The 22,105-nt window shown below is 42.9% G+C and overlaps 1 protein-coding gene across 1 annotated transcript in view; it reads right to left on the bottom strand.

Moving 5' to 3' along the window:
• prickle2b (prickle homolog 2b) overlaps positions 1–22,105 on the bottom strand; it is an 81,707-nt gene that overhangs the window by 6,000 nt on the left and 53,602 nt on the right. Inside the window, exons 3-5 of the mRNA XM_051414474.1 lie at positions 6,234–6,417; positions 1,372–1,485; positions 689–826 (exon numbers count right to left, since the gene is read on the bottom strand). Coding sequence (XP_051270434.1) covers positions 689–826; positions 1,372–1,485; positions 6,234–6,417 — 436 coding nt within the window. The remainder of the gene's footprint in view (positions 1–688; positions 827–1,371; positions 1,486–6,233; positions 6,418–22,105) is intronic.

The raw sequence follows: 22,105 nt of genomic DNA, 5'->3' as shown, positions 1-22,105 counted from the left end.
GCGAATGAGAAGCACAAGCTGTAAAGCAGCTATACACCTGGGGCACCAACACAACAGAGAGTACTTTGCTTGTTGTACACACAGTAACAAATGGCTAGCGGATGCTGATGTTCGCTAGTTTGTTGTTAAAAGAACACTCTCCGTCGCACTCTGTGGTCCCAGAGGGCCGCTATAAGAATGCATGTAGACGATACAGTAAATATTTGATGGGACACTGGGTACTACTTTGAAATATTTTCAGGAAAGCAGTTTTGACTGTAACTTAGTTCTCTGAGGTATTATGTAAGGCTATGTCTTAAGACAAATACTGCGATGTACACCACCTCAACATCTTCTTCAGAACACTTTGAGGTGAGACTGACATGGTCACAATGTTGTTACAAAAGCAGACATGTATTGTGTCTCTGCCCTTTACATGTCAAAATAAAGCACCTCTCATATATCATAAAAAAAGAGCTGAAATGCCAGCAGGCTGTTCACTATGTCTGTCACACAATTCATTGCTTTCATTCCAAGACCTTTGATCTTGTCCCACTTAATTCACTGTTGTGACGGGACGCAACGCGGGAAATGGCATTTGGAAGTGAAACGACGTGCCACTCTCCGATCATCTTTGATCTTGTCATATCTCTTGACTGCCTGGAAAACGATAAAAAAACAACGTTTTTTTGGTATTTCCGTCAGCTACCTGTTCGCAGATCGCGCCAGTCATCGTCACAGGGAATGGCCGGACATTGCCGCGGCCCAGGTTCTCCCGTTTCCGTTGGTTACTGAAGAGCTTCAGTTCTCGCTTCTCCTCATCGTCCAGACTGTTGCAGTAGCGGACCTACACACACACACACACACACACACATTTGTAAAGTTTGATCTGTTGAGTAGACAGAGTTTAGGGATGTTGCGTCATCATCTTGCTATATAGCTACCTAGCTACATTCATGAAGTAGGAAAATGGCCACAAAAAAGCAGCAAGTGTGGATGAGATCGACACACAGACAGTTGTTGAAAGTCTACTTTCAGAAACAACTTAAATTTCTTAAATTGGAAAACGTTTTGGTTTTATTGGAAAACTGACAAAAAGGCAGTTGGAATAAGCCCCCTCTCAAATGGAAATTGGCTAACACTACCGGGATGTTACACTGAATGGTGAAGTGAAACAAAATGGCATCATGGCTTCTGACTATCAGGCTAGTGTGGGGCTGAAGGGCGCCAATTTCCTTAATGACGTCACCACTTGTTTATGACAAACATAATATCATAAGGTATAACATAAGATTAACTCTGGTAATAATTTATTTATACTAAAAAAACTAAAATAGGCAGCTACACTGGATGGATGGAGGTGGTGGGGGAGGGGTCAGTTTGGACTCTTACCTCATTGTCATGGGGCGGGAGCTGATGGAGCAGCTGTTTGATGCGGTATTTCTCTCCCGGGCTATTCACATAGGGCACCTTGTCCTCAGGCAAGGAGCTGTAGTACTGATGAACCTGAGCAAGAGACAGAGAGGATGAGAGTGATGAAGAACAACATACTTGCAAGATGAAAACTAACAGTTTGTCATTGAAATGTCACAAAATAAAGGAAAAGTGAAACAAATGTTCCATAATCACACTCTTCTAATTAGTTATTTTGAATTCACAATAGTAAACGGAGGCAGTTTATAATGATAAAATATATAAATCCTTTTGAAGGAGCATAAACCTACTAATGGTTGTCGTACTTTTATTTGATAAATTACTCAAAATGATTAAATTATCATTAAAACACTGTCAATTAATCATTTCAGCACTAAGAGGCTGAACTGGATCTACAACTGAGAGTGACCAACACACACACACACACACACACACACACACACACACACACACACACACACACACACACACACACACACACACACACACACACACACACACACACACACACACACACACACACACACAAAAATCACTTTGATTTATGGGCCACCAGCAGAGACTTAATGGAACCTCGCCTCTCCATCTTTGCACATTGACATGGGAATGTATTACTGACCTGTCAAATGTGCACGCACACACACACACACACACACACACACACACACACACACACACACACACACACACACACACACACACACACAGACAAACAAGTGATTAGCACTGTGTGTGCATACAAATGTGTGCGACAGAAGGATTAATGCTAATCTGGCCATTCCAAATTACTTGGACATTCCTCACATTACAGCGGCAGACAATGAGTGTCATCTCCGTGTTATTTATTGCATTCTTTTTTATTACACTGTAACAGGGGGCCGGGGTATAATAGAGGTCAGGCGAACATATATGAATGTGATTGGAGGGGGTGCAAACAACAAAAGCCACAGGGTTTAAAGAGAGATTTGAGGACTGGGGTTAAAGAAGAGAGAGGAGGAGGAGAGGTGTGGAGAGGGAAATAAAGAAACAATGAACATGTTAGGTGGATGAAGAAAGAGTAACAGTAGAAGAAGGCACAAGACACAAAAAAAAGACACAGAAGACTTGGAATGTAAAGAGAGGCAACATGATCGATTCCTGCTGACTAGGTCACGGCAATCTTAATGACCTATCTGTCTGCTAAATGGATCTACTGACTAGAAGCCATCAGCTTTGTCCTTGGCAATAACACACAGTCTGTCACACAACAGATTAACATGAATAAAGCAGACCCACATGGGCACATAGAGACCAAAACTAAAAACTTTAAAACTCTATCATCTTAAAGTGTAACGCCCCAAAGCTGCAGTGTCACATTCTGTGTTAAGAGCATTTCCTCAAAGCCTTATACAAGCATGTTTGTTGTTGGGATGAATTTATAGCGGGAGACTCTTGTTGTAAGTGTAACCTAATTCCTCCTGCTCTGCTTTTGTTGGCTTCTACTGGTGTTGGCGAGGGACACTGGATCCGTGTCCAGAAGCATGGCTCAGGACGTTGGGGGGGAATCTCAGGATAGTCCATGAAAGACTGACTGTGGTCAAGCACTGATAAATCACACAGCACACACACACACACACACACACACACACACCTAATGATAAATTACAAAACATGCTTCCAAAAACAACAGGGTTACAATCTGGAGGTGAAAGGCACATTGCCCCCAGGAAACGATCGAAAGACAGATACACACACGCACAGACACACTCTCGTGCACATAATGGACACAGTTGCAGCGAGAGCCAGGAGGAGCAGCTTGTGATAATAACTGTAATCGAAAGCAGATGAAACTAAAGACAGGGCAGAATTTCGAACTGTACTGAAAGGAGTGTTTTTAAAAGCTAAAGCAAATGGTAGGACCTCGCAACTGAGTGACAAGAGTGATCGCTTCACACAGCTGGTTTCTATTGCTGTTAATGGCCAGACAGCCAGAGGAAAAGACACCACCAGGCACCACTCCTGACATTCTCTCAACAAGCCACTTTACAGTGGTTAGTGGACATAGATATTATATTGTTGAGAAAACACTGGTAGTTACAGCCAAACATGGTGGGGAAGCTGGTGTTTTCATAGCAAAGCGAGCACATTTAATGGCTGTGTTTTTATTCTCTGTGCTTTTATTCTCACATCTTTACTGAGATGTGCAAGCAGTTGTGGGAGCAAATTCAATGTGGTTGAAAGTTAAAAGGCCAGAGATGGGTTAATTAAGCTCAAAATATGTTACAATGAATGTATTAAAATGCAGTAACAATTTTAACAAGACTAAGAGTCTGCATTTAAGCTAGCAGTTCTAAGAGGAACATTAGCATGTTAACTTGCTCATAATTACAATGATAACGTGAAATAATGATTGCAATGATAATGTGCTTGTGTTTGGGTATAATGTTTACCATTGACTGAGATATTTTAGTCTGGACCAAAATGGTTGACCGACAGACACCTCGAGCGTTGCTGCTAGAACGAGTTTGACTGACTTTCAACTGATCTGATCTGACATCATTTAGAGGTGTGTGTTAAGCGCTCAGTCTCAGTCTCTTTTTATAGCTTTATCATTTATCTCTCATTCACAGTTGCTGGCGGTAATCAGGTCAGGGGCTGACAGATTTCATAGTCCTTGAACTTGGATGGAAACTGGGGTCTAATTGTCCTCAGGTCCATTTTGGAACAGGTCAAACTAGCCCCAGGTCTCTTTCAGACCAGCTCTTTGTTTTTTGAAAGTTAATGTAACAACAACAGAGCAGTGGGTCTCTTCTAGATCTGGAAAGATCTCCAGTTTGCATGCATAACCTTGAACTGAATTTCTGGGTCTGAAAGAGCATACTTCATGTTCGACTGCAAATCAGATTCAGATCCTGGTAGATGGTGAGCAGGGTCTGCACATTAGACTGCAGCTACGTGATGGTAAAAAAAATAAAACACCAGTTACAAGCCACTGCTGAGTAACATACTTGGCCTTGACAAGCTGTAACTTGGCAACATCTAAGAATTTATTTGGATGGAGAGAAGAGAGCAAGAGGAGACAGTGGGAGAGAGAATATTGGCAGGCCCTCCTTCACACTGCAGCTCAATAACATCTCCAACACACTCTGTTACTGTGTTCTGGTGATAAAGATTTGTATACTTTTATTGAGTCTATATTTCAGCAATTGTTGATAGAAATACAAACCCACACAGGAGAGTTGAACATTCCAAAGTAAGAGTGGAGTTATCCTTCATAGGGCTTAGATATATATCTGATTGAATGCACAGTCCTAAAATCTCTCGTTACAGAGTGGTGACTTTACACCACTGCTGGCTAAACAGCCGACTCATACACAGCACCGGCTCCCTGCGGGGGAAACCTAAACCCAACGTTTAGATCCTGGAGATTAGCTTTGTGTTTACCATCTCCCTCTATTCTTGCTATGTCTTTACCTCGTGCGGAGGAAGACCGGGTGTTGAAAAGCCCCACATCAGGCATACTTCCGCTCCTCTGTGAGAGGTCACACAACATGTTTCCACAGCTTGAATGACTTGGACTTCAGGTTGGGAAAATAGAAATTTCTATAGCTATGGATACTTTTCATCTAGGCTGAAATGCTCTCAATTGTCACAATTTTATTTTGAAAGATGTATAACGTAGAGTTGTGCTCATGCGATAGTGCACGGTTTCCATTATGGCCTGACTGTTCCTGAGGTCATATCACCACTGGACGAGAAGCTAATTGACTCTGGGGTCAGATGTGTGACCCTGGAGTGGGATGAAAAATAGCTGTGCTCAGTCCTCGGAGGTGAAAACAGGGGGCTGAGCCAACATTGTATTGACTAGTTCATTGCTCTTAGCTCTTGGACAAAATGAAACCAGCGTCCATAAACACTTCTATTGTCCTATAAAACTGGAAACCCTCCCACATGTGTACCTCTATACTTCAACTGAGCATTGTAAAAGAGGATTTACTTCAGCATGCATGGGACCAGTTAATGCATTTAAGTATTACACGGGCTTAGCTTAGTCGTCGAGAGGGCGGCGAAATGAACTGTTAACATGTTTGCAGGCGGAATGAATTGGAGATTAATTTGATTGCTGAAGCCACACAATCCTTGTTATCCATTAGCCTGCAGAAGGGCAGTCAGGATAACTGGTGAGCTATCATATGGTGAGATATAACAGCTACAAAATATACACATTAAGTGTAACACCACACAGTGTAGAGCTTGGAACCATTATTAGGTTAACAACATACTGGAATGTATGCAAATGTGTAAAATAGTATAACTGAAATCTGGAATCCTTTCCAACTCTTTTTGTCTTACATCCATACTAAAATATGTTAAAGGTTTTAACACCAACCATTTGAAGTATATTTTGAAATCCTTGAACTCACATTGCAGTGTGCATGGTGAGCTTTTTGATGAGTGTGATAGTAATGCGATCCTAGGAATCTTGTTGTCATTTGATCCATTTTTAAAGAGTTCTGTCGTGACAGTGCACTCTGTTCTTAATATCTGCTTTTGGACAACAAACAATATTTTGAAAGGCAAGACGCTTTCCGGGAAAAGCACAAAGCTGTGGGCTCAAATGCTTAAACTGAGCAACGCCCAGACTGTTGTGGCATTTCAATGTGGACAGTCAATGTTTCTTGTGTCGGCACTAACTGTATCTTCAGATTTGGTCACACCACAGTGGATGAGGCCCAAGAGTTCGGTCAATGTGATTTACAACAGCTGACAAAACTGCACAGCATCTTTACCCTCAGTGGTGCTGTCCAATGTGAATACGATGTGGGCTAAGATGCTTATACCTGTTCAGGTTTTAGTCCTGGTGGTACCCAGGCGTACTCCTCCAGGGCGCAGCCCGAGTCGTCGTCTGAGGTAGAGTTTCTCTGGAAGTCGTACATCAGCTTGGTGACCGTCTTCTCCATCTCTACAGGCATGGCTGTCACTGCATGCTCCTCACGACGACACTTACAGTGCACACAGATCTTCCTACCATGGACAAAACACAACACAATCTGTCAGGCCAATGTTGTATGTAGACTACACTTCTGTGCTGGATGGTTAATGGAACAAGAGCCTCAGATTTTAAATGAAAGCAGTAGTTATTTGACCTTCTAAATTATTCTGTTGAAAAGTGTGATTTGTGGTTTGAAAATAACTTGTAAATTTGAACTCACAATACACAACCATTAGGGTGAAAACAACAACATACTCAGTTTAATGAATCACAGTGTAAATAGAACTACATTTGGGGCAGATAGGGTTTCAGCAGAAACAAGACGTCATACTGAGCTTGCTGTTGGGGCCTCTGAAGCCTTCCATTAATCACAGAAAATAAAAATAACCCAAATTACTTTTTTCAACAGGTAACCCCAGACAGCCTGTAAAAAAACAGGAAAATCCATCATGCAACCTACTTGCTTGTAGACATAGTAAAGCCACCCCCCCCTTACAAATTCTGTGAAACTTTACTTTGAGAGAGCCGTTGGCAAACTCTCTACCCATAAAGGATGTGAACTTCACACAGTGCAAAAGGTCAGGGCTTCCCACTTCAGCTTTCACTGTAAAATGTGGGTGTCACAATAATATTATATAATATAATGCTCAAAATCCTCTGGGGTAGCAAGATCAAGGGTATAATCACAAACAGGCTATGGAAATTAGCAGAATAAAGCCAGTGACAGTGATGGAAAGCGGTACTATATAAACACACACACACACACACACACACACACACCCCTGTGTACAAGGTCAGCGAGAAACCCTAGCAGATGCTAAGCCAGGACAGTGCTCCACTCTCATTAGTCAAGCAGACCCACCCAACTATGAAATGGAAAGTATCCATGTGAGAGTTTCCACAGAAAAGATGGTCGGGAGTGTTTGACGCTGACACTCCTCCTGCGAGCGGCTCCTTCATCTCCAGTGGTGTCCAGAGAGTAATAAAGAGAGTTGTTATATTTCATAGACTCAAACAACTATTCTCCAGTGTTGTCTTACAAAATATTGGGATTAACAGCCACAAATTACTCTTCGGAGAATGACACAGAACTTGTGTGATGTCTCACAAAAAGAAGAACAGGATGTAGGTTAAATACCTGAGCGAACTGATTTAAATCAAACCATAGGCCACCTTCAGCACATCTGTACTGAGATTCAAAGAGAGAAGACTGCATACATACAGATTCCCGTGCCCTTGACGGCTCTAAGTCCCTGCGTGAAAAGGAAACTGTGGGTGGCCTGAAGGTCGAATCCCCCTAACCCTTGCGGCCAAACCAGAGAGACAATCCCATTACCTTCCCAGACGGACGCCTGCCTGTCTGACAGACCGCCCCACGGAGGAGCTTAAGGACACTCATGACACTGTTTGACAGACTGACAGCTTGGCTGGCCAGGGATCTGTTAGTGTAAAGTTCTTGGAGCGCAGACAGCACCATGTGGAGAGCTGGCCATGTCTCACCTTGTCTGTGGCTCAAAGGAGCACTTCTTGTCTAAGGGTTGAGTCTTGGTTAACAAAGCACTTCAGTCTATTTGGCTTAGCACTGATGGGTTTTGATGATAGAGCAAACACTGTATAATACTGAAACAGCTTGTAGCTCTCGGAGTAAAACATCCCACTGACATGCCACAACTGGTCGTATGACATGCAATCTTTAAAAAGAAAACACAAATATACAGGTCTAAAGTTGAACGAATTCTCCATCATCACTTGAGATTCGTCGCCATCCGCCAGGAGCCTAACAGCCTATTACTGTAAGCTCCAGCTTTCAACACCACCCTGAGCAGAGAGGCAGACCTCTGCAGTCACCGTGGAAGGGCAAGACACAGGCTTTACACACTGACTCCATAAATATTAACAAAACCAGATATCGTTGTCATGAATATTGATGGGTATGATAAACTGAGCAGTGGTGCAGCTCAAGGAGACAAAGTCATCAAGTAGCTGTCAAGCTAGACAGGCAGAAGGGTGTTTGGCAAATCCCTGTCCCAGCGGCATGATGCTATAGCCAGGGGCAACACAGCTTGCCTCATTACAGCCCAGCACCTTCACCATCATTACTAATTCAAGACTGATTAACGCATTGCGTCACAACAATGTGTATAAAGGAACACACGCTTGCAGCGAGGATGATGATTGAAATTGAAAGGCGAAGGCACCGAAGACGAAGACAAAAAGGATTAAGCAGCGTATGGACACTTCTCCCATTCTCCTGACATGCTGCCAGGTGGTTAGCAGTTATTTCTGCCTTGGGGTGAGGAGGGACTCTTGGAGATAAGAGTATACAAATAGCCAGAGCTGAAGGAAAGCATTTCACACCGCATTCCTCCTAAGAGGACGCATCACAACATCCCTGCCCCACAGTCTGCCTGTACAGTCTCCTTTGAGGTGGATTTTGAGGCCGTGGAGTTTTGAAAAAAAGCGTCTCTGAACCACTCTCTTAGTCCAGATGTGTGATGATGCCTTCCTCCAGTGATTCACCTCGCAAACATCGGATCTCCCCAAATCAGCGCTGGCAAACATACTGTAGGCCTACAGGGGCCGGTTGCTCCTTCCCTCCCCTTTTATCCTCATGATTTACAGCACGCTTCATGCACATGCCTGGGATTTCCCCTCCACTGAAACTTAATCCCCAAGCTTCCCCTTGTAATCTACATGATTTCAATTAGGAGAGATTTGGGGACTTTGGTAATACGAGTCAAGTGCATCACTGACGCCTCATAAATGTCTCCGAGGCAAAGAGAAGAATATTTTAAGTCTTGTTCTTTATTCAATTGTGACCTTTGGTCCCCCGGGAGATGTAAATGCTTCTGTACCATAGGCCGGTTGGAGTGTGAGGTTTGTTCAAGACCTGGGGGGTATGTTGTTGGATAGTAACCCCTGTGACCATGATGTCAGTAGACAATGATTCACCGTTTCAAGTTAATTATCATTGCCCTGCTCCTCTAGATTAGACCTGTAACCCAGGTAACGGGGGTTTTAATATGTAACTAGAGTCTGATAGCCCCCTTTGACAATTACATATTCTCGGTTCAATTGTTTTAGGGAACTGATCCAAGATCTTCCGCAAGCATGGTCTCAAGTTAGACCAAACATGCTGTGTTAAAACTCTGATTTAATGTACCGTCTTACTAAATGTGCTTCAAAGCAGAAGTTGACTCATAGAAATGATCTTTGCAAGTCAGGTTAGGTTGTACCCCTAATTCCAGAGTGGTGGGGGTAAAATTAAGAGACTCTATTCAACTTAAACTTAATAAAACCATCTGACTCAACAATATCCCTGGGCCAGTTGGGGAAGTATAGCCTGGGAGAGTCTGAAGTCCCCTTCCACTCTCATTCCCGAGAGTTGGGAAGCTCCCAAAACCACTGCAGCTTTTCCATGGCATCACTCTAGAGTCTAGATGGTCAGATTAAAATCCCATCTTTAAATGGCAGTTCTGCACAAAAGCAGAGGTTGGATGACAAAAGAGGAAAGTGCAGAGGAGACAACAGCTGGGTGCACACTGCAGCCAAGTCTTGTGTTCTTTTTTCCTGCCTCTGCCTTTGTTTGGTGAATACATTTCCGATCAGTGTTTTGAAACAGTCTTTGGAAATTTCAGGGGCTTCAACAAATAGCCCTGCTTTCCAAAATTACCAATACACAGGCAAATGTCTTTGTACCTACAATGGGCTGCATGTAGACTTCAGAGCCATTAGGAGTTAATCACAGTTAAACATGACTTGAGGTGTTCCCGACAAGAATCAGGCTCCACAAAGACGTTTTCCATTAGGGTCCAATTAGTAAGAACCAGATGCAGCGTGTTCCCAAGGACAGAGATTAGGCCTGCATCCACCTGTCATAACAAATTATACAGAGGAAAGATCCTCTCTATGTCAAATTCTAGATGCTATTGAGTCGTACTGTGGGAAAGGTAGACGTTTGGATCTTGACACATACTATCCCAAAAAGTTGCCATATCTCTGCTGCTTCAGTTTGAATCACTTTTTCCCCCTTCAACTTTATAGAAGGACAATACAAAATGTCTGGAGTACCACTTTAACGTAAGGGCCGGTTCATACTTACCGAATGGGGAAATTCTAATCACTGTCTTTTCTTGGTTGAAATTATTTTTGTTGGCCAGTACAGTGAATAGCTATTTAACTTAAAATGGACAGAAACTCGTGTTTTGTGTCAGTGTTTTAGATTTTCATAAAGCCAAAAGCTAGTGGAACACAAGCTAACCAAGAATTGGGATGGGACTGTCAACTATATAACCCAACTTATAGTAACAAATAGGCTAGGTAGTTACACACACACACACACACACACACACACACACACACTACAAATACAAAAACATCAGGGCTCATACGGTCACACCACGTCTTTAAATTGTAGATTTTAGAGGCTGGGCTTATTTTTCTTCTTCCAGCTCCAGTAGTGTAACTGAAAAGGCCGTAAGTATTATAATTCCCCCCTTTTCTCTCTCTCCAAGAATTGAATGGGAAAGGATTTATGTGGGAAATGGGAAGCAAAAAGAAGAGACAGATATTTATGTAACATCAGATGCTTTTTAGACACTATACTTGAGACTGGATCACATTACTTATTCATCCAGTGTTGACTTGTTCCATTAAGTGACACTGCTTTGGATGGGAAAAGAGGGAGTCATGGAGGGGACAAGCTTCCAGGACAACCTCAGTACAGACTTCAGACACTTAACACTGCCAGATCATTAGCAAATGCGTTGACCACTGTGAATGTTATTTAGGAGAACATATCTCAACAAACCAACCAGCCCTTCTAGCTTTTTTATCAGAATATTGTGTTTACTTTTCTTTCCCAGTGTCGGTGGGAAAAAGCAGCAACTGATTTTTTTTCCAGAGGCAGTTGTGGATGTCAGATATAATGTGGATCTGGCGTTCAGGCTCCTGTCAGCTCAGTTAATGTTTGGCCTGCTCTCAGACCTGAAGAGCCCACTGATACTGCAGCCAGCTGCTGAAGCCACATTATTCATTACTCTCCCGTCAGTCCATTCATGTGCTAATCCGGTGACCCTTTACACTGCTAGAAAGTAGCCGTCTAAATGGGTCAATTAGCCCGCACTGAGTCTTGCAATGTTCTCCTTAAAACAACTGCCATGGAGCTGCGGTTATGCCACTTGTTTCCAATGCAGTTTGCGGCAAACTCCAGGAAATAATTAGCCTTTTAACAAGGAAGACTCAAATCATGACAACAAAACAACATTATAAAACATGTTGACCTGGGGGGGGATTTGATATATCTTACAGGTGCCAATTTATTTATCTGTTTATTTACTGAGCAGCCTACAATAAATATGGCACAGAGGCTCCACAGCAGCGACTTTGTGGCTGGAGAGAGAGCCGTAGCTTGACCATTGCGCTACAGGGGGTGGGGTGGGGGGATCCAAACCGGCGAGAACACGTCTATAGGGAGAGAGCCCAGCAGCTCTGCATTTTGGGTATTATTGTAATCCAAATAAGACCCTGTTTAAATTAATGAATGAGCAAACTGTCGATTTAAACCCACCTGGAGATCTTTAAGGAGGCGAAAACCTAGTTTAAAAACCAAACTGACTTTAAAATGGGCAGAGGAATTTATTATCTTCAGTCCTGCGTAAAGTATTGCGCGCACATTGCACAGAGAAAAAGAGGCTGAAGTTAGAAACGCATTGGATGTCATAGACAGATACATTCGTGCGTCAACACTACTTTCCACAACGCATATAAAGCCCCAACCTCGGGTCGTAATGGCTCCCAATACAACAAAAACACGATCAATAATCAGTTGCTTACCTTCTTACAAACTGCGGCGGAGGGAAGCCATAGCCCTGACCTCGGCGCTGGTTGCGGTTGTGCGGGTTTTAAAACACGTCTTCCTCATTGCAGAATTTGTCACCCAACTCCAACGCCACAGCCTCACTGCCACGAAAACACACAAACTCTCGCCCGCTGCGTGGTGCCTGCACCCCTCCGCTACATTTACCCCCTCCGTTTAAAAGGCTTTTGTCAACCCCCTGCTCTCCGCAAACACACTCAGGAGTTCAGCAAATGAGGACAAAGCGGTGGACGAGGAGCCAACTTAAAGAGTGCGTAAAAAAAAAAATCTGATCCCACTTTTACAGATCCAAACAGGAGCGCAGACTCCGCCGAGAGGTTGTGAAATCCAGATGAATAAAACAGAAATCTCCGTTTGGACGCGGGCTGCTGCTCGGAGAGAAGATCCGGGAGGACTTTCGGTGCGTAAAGGCGCTGGAGCTGCTCCGCTCGCTGCTGAGCGACCCTCTGACTAACAGCGCTTTAATCCGTAACCAGCGTCAAGCACGTATAAATAACACCAGCGCTTCCGGCTAGCATTTTCAAAATAAAAGCACCACTGTCAAGCGTTTTTTTTTTTTTTGGGATGTATTGTTTTGTTTTATAATTTCATCTACTTAATGTACATATTGTGATTTTATTTACCTCACTCATCTATAAATGTATGTATGTTATGTAACTTAAATTGTATATAAATACTGTAAACAGGTCAGAATTTTTTTTTTTTCCAAATTAAAATTGCAAAGTGAATTTGTTGCAAAGGGAAATAGGTCAGTGACGCCTGAGCACACTCAGTTTGCTGAGGAAGACCAGGGATGCGGTTGAAAGCTCCTGACAAAGCTATTCAGCGGACCTTGAGTTAACTTTATTTTTAATCGAATTACTTTTCTAGTGAATATCCTACTTAACCACAAAAGCCTCACAACATCCTCTATAGGCTTCGACTATATAAAAGGTGCACTTTTCTGACGTTCCAGACAGACACTGGCTTCTATTAATGTCTGTACAGGTTGAAAATCAATAGTCAATCCAGACTCCTTTTATTTTAAAGCTTTTGTTTTAACGCAAAGTCGCCAACTTCCTTTATCATGGGTCCTCTCTGGTTGACTTGACACACAGACACACACACACACACACACACACACACACCCTCTCTCCCCTGCATGCTAATATCCTGGTGTGATGTCAGCAAGTCAGCATCCCAACACTGTTGTAATTAGCAGTGTTCTGGGAGGATTTGCATGTGAATGAAACAACTTCCCTGAATCTGCTGGCCTGGGAGATGCAGAGAGGGAGGGGGGAGAGGGGCGGCAGAGCACTGACCTGCATGGGGAAATGGGGAGGTGAGCCCTTGTAAACAAAACACTGCTGTTTAACATAAGAAGTGGACATTATCTAGAGAAAGGACGAAAGGCTTACAGACCAATGAAAATTCACTGAATCAAAAACAAATGTAAAGCCAATTTAGTAGCATCATAAAACTCCTGTGCACCATGGGTCCATTAGTATTTTAGGCTGACTTGTTATTTGCCAGAGATTCATTAACAGACTATAAACTATAATTATATGTTACTACAATCTATGTTATTACATATTTGTTAATATGTTGTTACAAGTAGAAAAACTCTACTTTGAAGAGTTGCATTATAAGAAAAAGTTTGCTTTCTTAATTCTCAGTCCTAAATTGATTGTATTTATCAAAATACAACTGACTGAAATGCAGTCAACCACGAGGAACCTAAAGCCGGGGACTGATTTATATGATTACCACGTAGTGGCAACAACATAAACAGCTCAATTGTTCCCTAACAGATTGCCACCATCTTGGCTATTTTGGTTTCCTTCTCTTAAACACTCACATGGCAATTCATTCTGTAATGCTATCTCTCTTTTCTTGCTCCTACAATGAGTGGTAGGAGTGTTAAACAATGTCCCACTACGCCTCCTCATTTGCTTATTTGTGTAACGCAAAATGTGTCAAGAAAAAGGAAGAATGCCCAGAAGTTTTCTGGCAATCAAAGCTTGACAGATTTGTGGAAGATTTCAAGAGGCAACTTGGAAGATGGATAGCATGGAAGTGGGTTAGAAAGTAATTAAATCAAGATTTGTGTATATTTTCCCCCAAAGTGCCCTGCTGCTGCCTGTTGGCCAAACACAAGTAAAGGAAAAAAAAAAAAAAAAGAATGCAGAGAAAAGAACATAAACTTGCTTTGAAATTATGAGGAAGAATTTTGCAGCTGAACACAGCTGGCAGCTTTGAATGACCTCCTCAGTGTTTGAGGACAGCGCTTTAGTCTCTTTTGTCCTTTCAGGAACTGTTCCTCTGGCTTCCCTGGAGTCAGACTAAAGCTCTTTTCTGTTTAGTAAAAGCCGTCTTTCTGCCCTGGATTCTCCTGTCACACGTGGCGGGTCAACTCTCACCATGTCTTGGTCTCATACATCAGAACGTATAATCGCGGCCCCTTAACGAACACAAGAATATCAATTACAGCTCAGGCTGTACTTACAGCCTATCCACAAGATTTTACAAGGAGCTCTAAGTGACACCGTTCTCGGCTCGAAGCAACCACAGAATGGGTCAACTGGTTTGGGGCCAGCCATTTCCCTCAATAAGTAATTCTCTTTTTCCTAATAAACTGTTCCCTGACCTGCAGTGAGCTGTTTTAAATGCCACGAGAGTGACTGAATAAAAGCATAGAGGCCAGCTTAGGGGACATACCACAGATAGCATTGCCTTCATGGACTCTTGGCATGCACAGAGATGGTAATTTTAGACAGTGAGTCAAACAGGTTTACTCCCTTCCTAAGCATGCATAAGCATATAGAGGCTTTTGTCTGTATCAAAGCACAGGATGAGCGATATTGTAAATACATGTTGCCCTGGGGCCAGGAGCCCTATCTGCAAAAAAGTATGCAAGAAAGTTGTACTTCCTCTAAGGATCTTATCCTACTAGAACATTATTCAAGTCTTACCAGGGAAGGAACTGATTTATATACTGCCTGATATGGTCAGAAAAACACTCCTGATAAATCAATGCCTGTATCTCTATTTGAAATGTAGCCAAAATCCCAACATGGCCTCCTCATCTTTATTTCTCATCTGCTTTTTTAGGAGTCTCCTCTCCTTTCATGTGACAAATGCTGATGGCTATCACTCTAGAGTCAACACACGAGGCAGCTGGGACTCACCCCAACAGCTGATAGCTCATACATGTTGGGAGGGAGGGAGAGAACCAGCTTCCTCTCCCATATAGCTTTTCTTCCCACTGCTATAGTAGGTTTCTTTAAGCAAATTCAATTCTAACTACTCTGAGTATTTAAACTGCCCAAGAATATGATCCCTACCTGGCTACTTAACTGTGCTGCAGCCCCTTAAACTGACTGGTCTGGAACTGAGGCAACCCTGTTTTGGAGGGCAGTGTAATATCACACCATATCATGCCTCAGCAACCGGACCTGTCCTCGGCAACAAGAAGGGTAGAGAGCAGCAAAGGGATTTTCAAGGTTTGGCTGGAGAAATAAATTCCCTAAAAATCATTGTAAAATGTAATTCGAGTTCAGGGATCTCCAAGAAATTAAATAAAAGTGCTTGTTGGTTGATGCCAGGAGTTAACAGAGGTCCTGCTGTAGATACCTGTGCTGTAGGTTTTGATGTAGTTCAGTTGGTTTATTGATAGCAACACTAGACAGATGTATCATACATAAAACAGGCCATAACATGCTTTAAATTATAGTTAACTGTTTACATTATAGGTGGGCTATGCATAAGATAGCTTCTATTTCACCATCTGTCATTACCGTATAGGAGACTGCGCGGTGTTTACACTCATTCATTCACTGTGATACAGAGCGGCGAGCATACTGAAACATTTTTCAACTCCCTTAATCTTTGAACAGTCTTCACTGGCATTGGAAAATTGTAGGAGAAACACAAGGTGACCAATCGCAATTCTTGTGGTTCTCACGTGGAATCTCCATAGTTTTAAGAAGACGCACATCAACCACAGTGTAGCTTTGCCTGACAGTAACTTTCCAAAACAGTCCGAAAAGCACATTTCATGCAGCAATTGGCCGGGTGGGAAAACACTTCTTTCAGGTTCTCTTTTTTTTAATTGTTCACAAAACTATTTTGGTCACTTGTGTATAATAGACACAATAAATCCTGGTTGAACAATGAATCTCTCTATGACAGCAGGATTTTCACCCTTCCGGATACAGATCTAGGACACGCAGGCCAACAAATCAAGCAACCGGGGTGTTGAACTCACACGAATTGGAGATGATTGGGAAGCAGATAATCTTGGTAAGTTTGTTTGCTTACCTGCAGTTGGATAACTACCCTTCCGCTACATTAAGAGTGTAATGACTCATGTGAACGCTCACATTCAGTTACAAAGAAGAGGAAATGTTGGTATGATGGTTCACTGGCTTTCCCAACCCAGCTCTAGTCACTGTATTGGTTAAGAAGTCTGACCTTCCGTATGCCATGAACAGCAGTACTTTGGCCCAACTACTCTGCCCAGAAAGCAGATTTAGTGTGACACAAGACTGCAGAATCACTATGGTTCCCCCACCCAAGAGCCCCTCTGTACCCATGTTCCCAGCAGATAAGTGGCCATTATTCATCCGTGTTGAACATTAACTGGATTAATTCTACACGGGTTGAGGGGTGAAATTGTATTTGTCCAAAGGGAAGGAAATGGCAAGGAAATGAGGAGAGTAGGCAGCTTGGCTGAAATTCTAATTAGCTAGGGGGTTCGTTAGCACACAAACTCAACCCTTGCTGCAGAAACTTTGCTGATAGAGAGGCCTGGGTAAAACATTAAGTCACAGAGGGGAAAATAGAGGGAGACAGCGAGAAAGCAAAGGAGAGAAAGGGGGAGGAAGTATGAGTACAGACACTTAGTTTCACGCTTAAAGGCCCAGGGCAAGGAGGTGACCTTGTGGAGTGACTCCTCAAGGGGACTGGAGCTATTTTTTGCCCCTCCTGGCCCACTTACACAAGGGCTCTTCAGCGCAGAGGAAAAACACACTCTAAGCCCTCCACCTTCATCTATCCATTAGAACATCCATCTCCACTGTAGTCGGCATTCTCCAGGGTGACGCAGCTCGATTTCCAACGTGCTGTGCCCAGCAACAGCGGTTTGTCAATGAGCTTTTCTCTGCCGTACTGTTCATGTGGATTCTGATTCAAAACATAACTAGGTCATGCTCTGTTTTTTTTTAAAAAAGGAAGAGGGAGGAACGGTCGTAGGAAGTAAAGAAATAGTGTAGTGGACGCAGTGGGATATGAGGTATGGCAACAAGAGAGAATGAAAAATTAGTTTTGACATTATTATTATTCCTCTGTCCGTGCCTTAGAAATATAGAGACATTTGGGAGAGGAGATCTAGCTTTCCGAGTGCTCAACCTTCCCATCTGTTCTGAAAAGTAATCTCCTTTAAAAAATGTTGTGAAGTAGTCCACAAGAATCTCTCATTTCTCTCCCAGCAACACATAAAGCCGCAGCTCTGATGCAGAATGATCGTATGGCTCCATGAATGAACCACCCACCTCCGAGCCTCCCACATTCGGCACCCTGCAGCCATTTCTCTGACTCAACTCTCTCGTTCAGCCTCCACTGATGTTCCTCTTCCTCACCTTGTCATCATGACCCAGATGAGTGGTGTGGGTGTCAATACTGATTTGCTAACTCTCGCCATCTCCACCTCTCTCCCAGTGTAGGTTTGTGTTTCATTCACTACATCGATCCATCAACTAAACCTCTTCTGACTTTTATTTCTGGTGTTCTTGTAACAAATCACCTTGCGGCATCACATGTCGACTGACCAGATGTTCCATCATTAATAATGAATATTAGCATACTCATTAGCTGGACCACAATTGCGGGGTGGCAGCCGCAGTCTTGATATATGATCTTACCCTGTATTTTCAGAGGGCAGCATGAAGCCAAGCCAACACAAAAGCCTTTATGTGGAGTTTGAAGGTTTGTATGCACTGTTCTTTTTAAAGAAGCCAGGTCAATTTATCCAGTTGGGGTGAGAGAAAACAGAAATGGTAAGCATCTGGAGCAGGCCTGATGCTCAATAGGTTTTTAGTACTTCTATGAATTTCAAATCTAGAGATTACAGTAAAGGAAAAGGAAACAGAGGTTTTGGTAAATTCAAGCAGAGAAACATGGGATGAAAAGTGAAAATGAAGGTCAGGACTAAGAAGACTGCAAAAAGTATTTGCGAGCCAAACACTGTCTGTATTTGCAGAAAATATTCCATGCCAAGGAGATGTTTTGAACTCCACTTTCTCCAGAGCTCTCTCCCGTAATGGTTTAAGCTCAAACTTTTAGTTAAATAAACCCCAACACTCAGCTATGCCACGTTTAAATATTTAGCTTTAGAGGACTTGTGGGTAGAGCAGCGACAGGCAGGAACAGTCCATCAAACCAAGTTTGGCCTGAGGGCGTTCGATCCACACTGGAACAAACTAGAACACATGAACAGGGCACTGTACTCGTGTAAAACTACACCATGAGTTTGGTTTGCAATTTGTTATCAGTACAGTTCAACTGGATGGGAAAAAGAAAGATTCTTTCAGCACACTGAGTGGACGTCTGAATTTTCCCATCATCAAACCAGTCTGTGTTTATGCGTGTGGCTTTGGGTAAAATAATTAATGACAACAAAAATAATCAAAGAGAAGTCATGATAGTCAATTGTGAATATACCTTCAGGTTCAATTTGCCCCACTTATACTGTACCTACAGACTGACTACAAGTGGCAACATGTTTGTGGAGGGAGGAGCAGAGCTGGCATTGTTCAAAGCATTTTCATCTTTCCATGAACAGCATTTAATTAGCAACTGAAACTCGAAGGACGAATTTGCTTCACATCAATACACATTCAGACTGATGTCTGACCACAGACGCAGGCATACCCATACAGTACACTCAGACACACAGTCTGTTAACTGAATCAGTGATGGCAAGGGTGTGGATACAGGGCCTGTAAAGACATGGGAAAATATGGAAATATAACACGCACTATTTTGTTTAAACACCTTGAATCTTCTGATGATACAAGTTACAGTCCCTGAAAGCTTGATTTTTAAATCTTAAGAGAAACACTAAATATTCTGTAAAAAGGCAACAATCAGAACCAAATCTCATCTGCTTCATCGGTACTGTTCAGGTATGCTTTGATCCGCTTGATTGACAGTGACCTGGCAACATAATAAAAAAATAAATCCTGATTTGTGCACAAGCGTGGGTGAAAATTGTTTTCCCCAACTAAGCCACATCCACTTCAAATCAGTGAGAAGAAAAAGACAAATAACAAAACTGTTCTAACGTTGGTGGAAAATATTATGTTCAAGTAGGAACACACTGATTATAGTAATAAGGGACTGAGAAAGAGCCCTTTATTATCATTTCATTAAAACACATTTGTGTCCTCATAGGCGGCCTCATCACTATGTCACTATGTGGAGCTGGGAAGGTGGGAGGGGACAGCATTCCCTCCCTTTAGTTCAAATTGCCCCTTCTCACCCCAGTAACCCAGTAAGGGCTTCAACAGATAACCATCTTATGTGGGCAGTTCCAGCATGTTGGAGAGAAGAAATCAATTAGTTGGATGAGAAAGAGGTCATGTGGTAGTCTAAATAATGAACAGGTGAATCTGAAAGAAGAAATAAGGAGATTAAACTAAAATCTGATTCAGACTAAGCAAAAAGAGTCACTTAAGCTAATAGACTAGTAGAAGCACAGCGAGCATATTCTGAAAAGGCCTACAAAGATTCTTCAAAGGTTGCTTTTGATCCAATAGCGTTTTCACCTTTTCATCTTGAAGCGATTCCCCTCTGTCAGGTTTAGGCAATTTAGTTTCCCCCTATTTCATCTTGTTAGACTGTTTGTTCAAACAAAGGGGGGTGGTTGATGAGCAGATCTCACTGACACACTCACAACACACCATGTCCATGTCAATAAGACCACCACAGCCCTCTCCCCGCAGGATCCTGAAGGCCTGTGGAGGTTATGGATTGGAGGAGAAATTGCCATTTCCAGGACGTGACAGACTCAAAGTGTGTTTCATCACCGATAGAGACGGTGAACCCGGGGGCCTTATTGACTGATCACTGCCGAGAGCTGAGACTGAAGGCATGAAACACACACAAGGACAGACGAGGCATTGGAGAATGCACAAGGAGAGGTGTGAGTCACATTGAGCGATCCACACACACGCAAAGACAAATCCCATTAAACAACTTTTATCAGGCTGAGGTCAAACTTTCAGAGTGAACACATCTCCGAGCAAAGACAGGCCTTCAATCCATCACTTCTAATGCCTTTAAAATATAACATGGGCTCGTTTTGAATACCCGGTCTGAGCAAATGTCTTCACAAGGTAGTCACATCGATGTCTCTAACCATCTGTAGCTTTTTCTTCACCCACTTCATTCTCCACTTACTGCTGCACCCTTACGTTCCCCCATTTAAAGCATGGCCCATTAGGAAGCAGTGAGAGAGAGCAGTGCCCTGAGAGAAACTAAATCACCCTGGCTGGCTGCTGTTTACACCAGACCCGGCCCGCTGCTTGAGCCGCTGTTTATTTGAACTGTGAACCTCCGTGTGAGGTGTGTGTGAAAGGAAAACTGTAAGCGTGTGTGTGTGAGAGAGAGAAAGAAAGAGAGAGCATGTGTACTGCGGAGGCGAGGGGGAGGGAACAGTTCCACACAAAACCCAGTGTCTCGCCCTCCGATTTCTTTCACACCTCTCTTAACACGCTTTTCACAGCGTATTTATTCGCCCCGCGGGCTCCTGGCGCTCCTCGGGTTCTCCAGGCCACAGACGGGCCTCTGTGCTGCCCCAGTAAGGCACCAAGGAGGCCGAAAACAGACCTCTTACACCACCCGTGGAGCTCCAGACACAATCATGTCCTTCAGCTGACCCACATATGACATCGAAACCTGGTTCTCACACACTATGCAGACACTTGCGCTACGTAGCATGCACACACATATGTGAGCAAGAATGCATGCAATTGTATGCTTATTTTGTATGGAACTCTAAAGGTGAAACACACACACAAACTGGAGAACAGTAAGGTTAGTGTGGGATTGGTTAAAACTGTCCAAGGCAAGAGCAAAGGATAAGAAGACCTGAGCATCAATGAAGCCACTGTTTAAAAAGGTGCAGACTGACTGGAAGAGCGACGGGGAATATGAAAGGCTGCCAAGTATTCAGACACGAGAACAAGGACTCACACTGAGGAGACACACACATATACAAATGAAATAAGAACACACAATGTACAAAAACATACCAACACGTGCACAGAGAGCTGGGTTATATAATGGGCTAAAAGACTTTGCATTTACCTATTGGTGGTATTTTTGAGACAAGCTGCTCAAGTTGCTCTTTCAGCTCTGTTTATGTGGGGGTGGCTCTGAATTAGCAGCACAGGCGTCATTGGCCATAAACTTACCATTCATTCTTATGATCAAACTGAGAATAAAGATGATATAACATCACTCTTTTTTTAATCAGATTCCAACATGTGTGAGGCACGAACATGTAGAAGACCACAGGAGAAGAGGGGGGAAAGTAGCAGCCAAAGCCTGGTTTGTGTTAAAAAGGATGACAAATAAGTAATCATTAGCATCAGATCCCTTAAGAATATCCACATATGCTCAAGAATGACCAATCCGAAGACCATGTAAATCACTGACATGAAGCTATTTCATGTACAAAAAGAAAAGAACTTGCGGCTGCTCCCTGAAGCGTGGAACAGATAATCACTGTGTATCATTCTTCTCGCCTCTGTTGCTGGGCTCCACATGTCTCCACATAAACACTCATTTTGGCCAGACAG

This window comes from Dicentrarchus labrax, unplaced genomic scaffold, assembly GCF_905237075.1.
Source record: "Dicentrarchus labrax unplaced genomic scaffold, dlabrax2021, whole genome shotgun sequence".
NCBI classification, from domain to species: domain Eukaryota; kingdom Metazoa; phylum Chordata; class Actinopteri; family Moronidae; genus Dicentrarchus; species Dicentrarchus labrax.
The sequence above is the reverse complement of the archived record's forward strand: the minus strand, read 5'-3'. Positions and strand labels throughout refer to the sequence as shown.